The sequence below is a fragment of the Triticum aestivum genome, chromosome 2D (genome assembly GCF_018294505.1).
Source record: "Triticum aestivum cultivar Chinese Spring chromosome 2D, IWGSC CS RefSeq v2.1, whole genome shotgun sequence".
Lineage (NCBI taxonomy): Eukaryota > Viridiplantae > Streptophyta > Magnoliopsida > Poales > Poaceae > Triticum > Triticum aestivum.
Window position 1 is genome coordinate 460,775,139 of NC_057799.1, and position 8,816 is coordinate 460,783,954.

General features: G+C 49.8%; 1 protein-coding gene across 3 annotated transcripts; it reads left to right on the forward strand.

The window, feature by feature from the left end:
* The first annotated feature begins 309 nt into the window (after positions 1–309).
* Positions 310–4,255, forward strand: LOC123053816 (xylulose kinase 2). 3 transcript variants are annotated; one of them, XM_044477381.1, is made up of 11 exons: positions 310–578; positions 677–1,328; positions 1,494–1,582; positions 1,904–1,968; positions 2,112–2,167; positions 2,430–2,550; positions 2,614–2,688; positions 2,998–3,051; positions 3,131–3,225; positions 3,347–3,521; positions 3,642–4,255. In XM_044477381.1, exons 1-11 carry the CDS (start codon positions 499–501, stop codon positions 3,887–3,889), a joined length of 1,710 nt encoding a protein of 569 aa, XP_044333316.1. In that variant the 5' UTR covers positions 310–498; the 3' UTR covers positions 3,890–4,255. The 3 variants fall into 3 exon arrangements, 2 of the variants coding, with proteins under 2 accessions (XP_044333316.1, XP_044333317.1); XM_044477382.1 differs by having other exon boundaries at positions 386–578; positions 651–1,328; XR_006425864.1 differs by having other exon boundaries at positions 401–578; positions 3,314–3,521.
* The last annotated feature ends 4,561 nt before the right edge of the window (positions 4,256–8,816 follow it).

An 8,816-nucleotide genomic window follows, 5' to 3' on the forward strand; every position in this document is an offset into this window, starting at 1 on the left:
GCCACCCTATGGTGTTGTTTGGTTGTTATTTTTTTTGTTCCTGAAAACGAACAGGGAGAGACTTTTTAGGGACTAGAAACTTTTTAGTTGGGACTAGAAAAAGTCCTAGGACTTATGAACCAAACAGGGCCTAGGATAGGCTCCTTGCGTTCTAGCTTGCTCCGTGGTGTTGTTCGTCTTTGCCCTTGTTTGGGTGTGGTGTTTGTGCTATGCTCGTTGTTCGCAGCGAGCGTAGTTTCTTGTAATTCAAATTCTGCCTTCTATAAAGCTATGGTATGCTTAGGCGTACTTTCGAAGAAAAATAGCTCAGTCGGTTAGAGCACCCGTTTATCGGGCGGTCTTGATTTTTCAACTCTCAATGGAAGCATATTCCTTTTTGTCAATCTTCTTTTTGGCTTTGCTCCACTTTTCTCCCCTTCGTCGTCATCAAATCAAAAGTCCACAAACATCCAGCGAGGCAGCGACTGAACACAGCACGGAGCTTCTCTGCCCGTCCTCATGGCCTACGGCGATGGTTGCTCCCTCCCCCTCCCGCTCCCAGACGGCTCCCTCTTCCTCGGGTTTGATTGCTCCACGCAGTAAGAACGCCATTCCTCTGTTCCGACTATCATCTTCTGTCACAGAATATTTCCTGAGTGACGAGGCGCTAGAATTGCTGCCTTTGATGTCTCCGCAGATCGCTCAAAGCCACCGTGCTGGACGCCAGCCTCGCAATCGTCGCCCACGACGCCGTCCACTTCGACTCCGAGCTGCCGCACTACGGCACGGAGGGCGGCGTCCGCCGGGACGCCGCCGAGCCGGGCCGCATCGTGTCGCCGCCGCTGATGTGGGCCGAGGCGCTGGACCTGCTCCTCCGCAGGCTCAAGCCCAGGGTGGACTACGGCCGCGTGGCCGCCGTCTCCGGCAGCGCGCAGCAGCACGGCAGCGTCTACTGGGGCCGCGGGGCGGGCGCCGCGCTGGCGTCCCTGGACCCGGCCTGGGGCCTGGCGCCGCAGCTGGCCGGCGCGTTCGCCGCGCCGGAGTCGCCCGTGTGGATGGACAGCAGCACGACGGCGCAGTGCCGGGAGGTCGAGGCCGCGCTGGGCGGCGCGCTGGCGCTGGCCCGGATGACGGGGTGCCGGGCGCACGAGCGGTGCACCGGCCCGCAGATCAGAAAGATGTTCCAGATGAGGCGGGGTATCTACGACGGCACCGAGAGGATCTCGCTTGTCAGCTCGTTCATGGCGTCGCTGCTCATCGGCGGCTACGCCTGCATCGACCAGACCGACGGCGCCGGGATGAACTTGATGGACATCGAGACGCGCCAGCTGCGCCAAGATGCCCTTGAGGTTTGGTTTGTTCAAATGTTCAGAGTTTTGCAACTGCAGTTTGCAGAAACCACATCTTTGGGGACTCAAAATAGCTGGTGGCATAACCAGATTATTCAGTTTACTTGATTTTCCCCCTCCAGTTTACTTTGTGATTGTTTCTGATGCGTTCCAAGTTTATTACAGGCTACAGCTCCAGATTTAGATGTGAAGATTGGGAAGCTAGCACCAGCGCATGCTATCGCCGGAACTTTAGCTCCTTATTTTGTTCAGAGGTAGCTTATGTGGAATTTGTTTGTCTAGATTTTTCTTTTGGAAATTTTTGTCTCATATATGCTCAGTAGCATGGTCTAGCACATTTACTTGTTTGGACAAAAATCTGGATATTATGAGTTATATGCACAAACTAACATTTTATTCATTGCCTACATTGCAATTTGGAATATCAACTTGCCAGATTGGTAAGTAATATTTATGCTGTTTGCAATGGGGTGTTACCTTTTCAAGTAAACAATATGAACACTGAAACCAAATTAACGGTTTAGTCATTAATGATGTGTCTGAATGATATACTTGGATACCTCATGTTTTCTCAGATTTCAGTTTACAAGCAACTGTTTGGTCGTTCAGTGGTCAGGGGACAACCCCAATAGCCTTGCAGGTACTTCAGGTTCTCCTGATTTTCTACATATGAGTCATATGATGTCTGTTTTCTCATATAAAAAAACCCTAGTATAAAGCTTACAAGAGCCCTTAGATACTGCAAATTAAAAAATATATTTTTCATACGCTGAGATAATGCAGGCTTAACTCTGAGAAATCCTGGTGACCTAGCAATCAGCCTTGGAACAAGTGATACAGTAATCATCTATCACCATGCCTACAAATTATTGTATTTTTCTTAAGAGCAATGCTGTAATATGAACGTGCATTTAGTCTGTACATTAGGAGATGGTTTTGAATTTAGCCTATTGTGCGAATCAAACCTATTTTTTTCTTGTAATGCGATGGAACAATTAGTAAAAGGATTTGCAAAAAAAGATGTGATTGTGTAACATAATTTTTGTTTGTATCAACCTTTGCTCGTAATTGTGAGTTTGGGACGCCTTTATGATCTTTCAGGTATTTGGGGTAACTGACGTCCCTGAACCATCCCTGGATGGAAACATCCTTCCTAATCCAGTTGACCCCAGCACCTACATGGTTATGCTTTGCTACAAAAATGGATCTCTAACTCGAGAAGGTACCATTTTCAGTGCCTTCTATTGTGCTGTTGCTCTTGCTAACTTATGTACTTCATTGTCAGACATTCGCGATCGTTATGCTGAGAAATCATGGGATGTGTTCAACAACTTGCTTGAGCAAACAGACCCCTTAAATGGTACGCGATGTATTTGATCAAAATGTTTAGTATCCTTCAAAATGCATATCTTGAAAAGGTGGTGTGGATTTCATTGGATTAAGGTTTTTTTTCCGATTAATAGATTAAGGTATTTAAACTAGCAGGTCTATAAAAGTTTACATTTCGGCAAGTTGGTACACATGTTTGATTATGCGTTGATCCCACTAAGGTTAAGGCAGTTGCTATGAAAAGCCTGTCTTTCCTTCAATCGGGCTAGATTCTTTCATTGGCCACAGAATGGTAGCTTTCACATGGATTATTATGTCTCGTGTTTTTCTTCTTTCACAGGAGGGAAACTAGGATTTTACTACAAGGAGCACGAGATCCTGCCACCACTTCCAGGTTATTATCGACCTTGCATATCGTTCCCCATCCTCTCTTCATGTCATCGCTCACACCATGTGCTAATATATGTGCCTAGTCGGGTTTCACCGCTACATTGTTGACACTTTAACCAGTGGACCATTAGCTGAGACCAAGGAACGTCAGAAGGACGAGTTTGATCCTCCGTCAGAGGTTGGAGTACTACAACTTGTTGGTGTCATTTTTGTTTTTTGAAATAGACTTGCCGGTGTCATGAAACGATTGAACATGCCAAATACAGTTTCCACCGGTGGTTTAACAAGGAGTTATTCAGGTGCGCGCGTTAATAGAAGGCCAGTTCATGTCCATGAGGGGACATGCTGAGAGATGCGGCCTGCCGGTGCCCCCGAAGCGGATCATAGCAACTGGTGGCGCATCGTCAAACCAGGCAATTCTGAAGACGTTGGCGTCCGTTTTTGGCTGTCCAGTTTACACTGTTCAAAGACCAGGCATGTGCATGAAATTTAAACCACCTGCTTAGATACCCAACTGTTCCCTTCTTGTTATGCATTACATGACCTTAAAACAATGAGCTGAATATAGTATGCATCTAACCGATCGATATGCAGACTCTGCATCGCTGGGTGCTGCTCTAAGGGCAGCCCATGGGTGGCTCTGCAAGAAGCAGGGCGAGTTCGTGCCGATCTCACGCGTGTACTCGGGCGGATCGGATAGGACATCGCTCAGCATGAAGCTGGCTGTTCCATTTGGGGGCTGCGAGGGGGACGATGAGCTGCTGAACAAGTACACGTTGTTGGTGGAGAAGAGGCTGGAGATTGAGCAGAAGCTTGTGGAGAGGTTTGGCCGTGTGAAGTAGCTTGTTTTGGGCAACATTTCTTGTGGATATCGAAAGTCGGGCGACCGTAGTGGACCTCTGAAGATGCATCTTCAGAGAAGGATAGTAGAGAAATTGGATCAGAACTTGAGGTGTGCAGGTGCAGCAGTAGCTGCCCAATTTAGGCATGGACAGTCGCCATGGTAACATCGTGTCATGGGTAAGGACTTGTGTTTTGTTGAGCATGTGTTTTATTCAGCATGCAATGCTTTGGCAAAATTATGTAAGCGCCCGCCTATGTATCAGGCGACCGGAAAAACTTTTCAGCTTCAGCCAATTCGCCAGTGCGATCCCTTTCTTCAGCCCTGTTTGTATCCACTTGAACTTAATGCTCCTCATTTTGAGTCAGTAAAAGCCACCCTTTGTCGGAAACTCCACGTCTTGGCGAGCCATGGCTCAGGGCTTCTTCAGGTGAAATCAACCAAGTGGAAACATTTTTTTGGTTGAATGAGGTTTAGCAAAGGCGCAAAACTATACAGCAAATGTTTTTGTCAGTCAGTCGTGTTTTGGCCAATGTTTGCAAGGGATGGACAATGAGGGCATGAGCCAGTCATCATAAAGACCAAACTATTGTTTGTGACCAAAAAAAACTTGGTAAGATGGATTTGGGACACTGGGAAAACATGCAGCGTATAACGACAAGCCACGGCGGGACCTACTCCGTCCGGGACATAGAATCTGAATTGCATCTGCAAGATTCAAAGCGAAGTCGGCATCGGCTTTTGCCATCCCATTCCCAGGTGCCACTCCACGCTACAACTTGCAAAGCAGCTCCCACTTCCAAAAGTTCATGACAAAAGGTTGGTCGACCACAACGCTTGACAGCAAGATGGACATGCTCAAGATGTCAAAAAAATAGATGGACAGGGCACAAGGGGGGGCTAAATTTCGTGTTTTGACCCTTTTCGCATAGAAATTCGGGATCTGACCCCTGTTGGAAAGAGTATCAGGATTTGACCCTTTCGCTACCGCCAGGGGTTATGGCGGTAGGGTTAGACAGGCCACCGCCAGGGTCCATGGCGGTAGGGTGCGACGGAGGGGAACGGCAGCCGTTTGCCCGAGCTGACGTGGATAAGTAACCTACCGCCAGGGCCCCTGGCGGTAGCCTGTCTAAACCTACCGCCAGAACCCCTGGCGGTAGGTGGTGGCTGGGTTTTTGCCTACGAAAGTTTCTGTAACGAAATATCGAAGTGCCCTGGCGGTAGGGTCCTGTGTTTTACACATTCAAGTTTAACTGCTTGTTTCTTTTCACATCAATGATATAGCGGCTAAAAAATAGATCTCAAATAAATGGCATTACATACACAATAATAACACTTGAAGTATATAGACATGTTTTTTATCATGAAAGTATATACTCATTTCTTTTACCATGAAAGTATACTCATATTGACAAGAATAAATGGCATGAAGTTAACTTAATGTTCAAACTGAATTGATAATGAACAAATGGCATTACAAGAGGTACATAGTTTCATTATTCATCGAGAACATAATTGAAAGACACAAGACAAACTAGTAAGACGATTTGCTGATAATTTCGAAGAGCGGGCAGACATCATCATCTTCAGAGCTCCTCGTATGTTAGGCCTGGCCGTGGAGACAGATACGGCAACGGATCCACCGGTTCAGGCGGAGGCGGAACACTGGTCGACATCCGATCGTTCAAGCACTCCCACCTTGCCCTGCCCGTTGGAGTTTTCGCCTCCGCCCTTCCCCAGTTGATGATATCGAACGCAGATGCACTTGGGGGCGGCATCCTGGCTCTCTCCTCCGCATTGCTCTCGAAGTAGATTCTCCGGCCCAAATTGCTCAGGAGATAGTTGGAGTAATTCTGCGCAACTTCAATGCATGCTTCCCGGCGGACACGGCAAATACTTGGATCTGCCTCCATCTCTGCCTTCACTTTCTTCCACTCCTTCACCCTCTGCAACCAACCCGTGACATCGTCAAGGATCCGCTCTGCCCTCTCGTGCCACCGCTTTGCCCTCGTCGCCTGTAGGACCTCGTCTGAGACAGATCCCACCGGCTGCAGCAGCTCGGGGAAGGTCTCGTACATGTACGGGAGCGGCATCTCTGACGGAATGTGCTGCAGAGGAGTAGGAGGAGCAGGCGGTGATGGAGTCGGCGGTGCTTGCTCCATGCTTTCGTACCTAAACATATAGATTCATCACACAAAAGGTTCATCGCCATGAAAAAAAATCTAAACCTAGGTTCATTTTGAGAGTTCAACATTTGTTCTCCAACTACATCCACTACTTGAATCATAGCATATCAACATGAATCATCATATCACAACAAATTCCTCCACACATGCATCATATAAAAAAATCCTCCAAAAATAATATGAACTAGGGTTCATCTTCACATAACCATACCAACTAGTGACTAGAGTTCATATCTAACAAAATATAACATCTAGAATCAACCTAAATCAATCCTAGGGTTCAAAATAATTAAATCTAGTTCAAAAAAGGGAGTGATTTGAATCAAATAATGCGACGAATCGGAAGCTATTTGTCTAAAACTAACTGAAGGGATCGAAGAAGCTTACCTTGCTTTCTTTCGGGCCATCTCGATCCGCAAAAACGGTGAAGAAACGACGAAGATCAGAGGGAGGAGTGGAGGAGATGAGAGAGGGGGCGAGAGGAAGAACTCCTCTGTTCTTGGGGCGGCTGGTTGGGGGGGAAGGGGGAGGGGTGGGGCGGCCCGCGGCTTATAAGTGCCCTAGACCCTACCGCCAGGTTCCCTGGCGGTAGGATCGGACAGGCTACCGCCAGGGCATGTGGCGGTAGGGTGGGACGGACAGGGAAGGAGACTGTTAACGCTGCTGACGTGGATAAGTGTCCTACCGCCACAGGTTCTGGCGGTAGGCTAGGTAATCCTACCGCCAGGGCTCGTGGCGGTAGGAAAAAGGGTCAAATCTCGAAAAAAAAATCAAACATGGGTCATATCCTGAATTTCTATGCGAAAAGGGTCAAAACACGAAATTTGACCACAAGGGGGTGGAGCGGAAAGACGTGCGCGCGTACTGGGTCGCCATGGAAAGTTGCTTCCTCGCCGGGGTGCCAAGAGCGCATAGTTTTAGGGCATGTACAATGCATGGCCCTAGGGTGATGCCTCATACGTCATGTAGGATCAAATGTCGCTTGCTGCCATCCTGGATAAGGTTAAGGCCGCGGGCCATATTCAGGGGATCACTCCCCATTTGGCCAGTGGCGTCGGGATCTTCCTGCTCCAGTACGCTGACGACACCATCATCATGGTAGAAGGCTCGGACGCGAACATCACGAACCTGAAGTTCCTCCTCCTCTATTTCCAACAAATGTCTGGCCTCAAGATCAACTTCGACAAGAGTGATGTGATGGTCTTGGGCTACCCCCGACTCAGGCCCTTGACATTGCCAACCGCCTTAACTGCCGCCTGGGCTCCTTCCCCACGATCTACTTGGGCACGCCCATTAGTGACTCTCGGCTCACAGTCGTGGACTTGCGTCCGTCTGTGGCCAAGTTGCAGACTCGCATTGAGCCTTGGCAGGGTAGATGGTTGTCGAAGGCGGCTCGGACGATTCTCATCAACTCCTCCCTCTCTAGCCTCCTCTTGTTCCTCATGAGCTTCTATAGCCTTCACGAGCCCCTTCACCATGAGATCGCCAAAATCCAATCTCGATTCTACTGGGCTGGCGATAATAATAAGCAGAAGTACCATATGGTTAGCTGGCCGGACATCTGCAAGCCCCGTGACCAAGGAGGCCTCGGTATCATGTGCTCTAAGCGCATGAATATTGCCCTCCTTTCCCGCTGGCTTTGGCGCATTTCGCAAGGGCATGGGGGCCTATGGTTGGACATCATCGGGAACAAGTACCTACGTGGGCAACCACTGGCCTTCTGTCAAAGGTCCGGCGGTTCCCAGTTTTGGCAGTCGGTCATCCAACTGCTACCCGTCCTCCGCATAGGAACGTCCATCTCGGTTGGATCGGGGGCGGCTACTTTGTTCTGGTTCGACCGTTGGGCGGGTGACTCCCCCTTCGCGGCCCGCTTCCTCGTCCTCTTCGCCATCGCTGTCGTCCCCACGATCTCTATAGAGAGGGCCCTTATTGACTTAGGGCGCCTCGCCTTCCGGAGGCCATTTGGCCCTCCGGAGGCCGCCGCTTGGCAGGAGCTGCTTGACTGCATCGCCCTCCACGAGCCGGTTGTGGATGCTGGCCCAGATGAGGTTCGGTGGCGTCTCGAGCCTTCGGGCCAATTCTCCACCAAGTCCCTCTATCTGGCCATCGCCCCCTCGTCCGCTCCGCTCCCCCTTTCGGCGGTGTGGTCCATCCGATTGCCACTGAAAATCCGGATATTCATGTGGCAATGGATCCACGGACGACTCTCGTCTAGGGTGGAGGTTCGCAAGCGCAACGGTCCTGGATCTGGCCTCTGCCCGCTTTGTGGTACCCCCGAAGATTCCAATCACATCTTCTTCTCCTGTGTGTCCGCCCAATTTGTGTGGAGCTGCTTTAGAGAGGTGGTGGGTGGTGATTGGTGCCACACCAACTTCCCCGACCTCTTCGCCGAACTCCAGAACTCCCCCTGCCATCTCGCCACATTAGGTGGCTCGAGATTGGGGCACTCGCGTGGACCCTCTGGACGATCCGCAATAAGCTTGTGATTCAGCACGTCCCTCTTCGGAGGGCTACTGACGCTCTATTCAAACTGTATGGTTTCTTGCAGCTCTGGTGGCCGCTTAGCCGCCCTCAGGATCGGGACGCCATCTCCACCTTCATCGCCGACCTCCGCTCGGCGCCGGCTGCGGCCGCCTCTGTTTTATTGTTTTTGGGCTTGTTGAGCTGTGCCCTCAGCAGAACCTTTGTACTTCGTGTTGTGTGAACTGGGTGTTTGTATTCTGAACTAGTCCTTGTATGCGT

Coding starts and splice junctions, on each gene's coding strand:
- LOC123053816 (XM_044477381.1), top strand. CDS start 499: ATGGCCTACGGCGATGGTTGCTCCCTCCCCCTCCCGCTCCCAGACGGC. Junction 1,329..1,493: donor TGCGCCAAGATGCCCTTGAG/GTTTGGTTTGTT, acceptor AGTTTATTACAG/GCTACAGCTCCAGATTTAGA. Junction 2,551..2,613: donor TGGATCTCTAACTCGAGAAG/GTACCATTTTCA, acceptor CTTCATTGTCAG/ACATTCGCGATCGTTATGCT.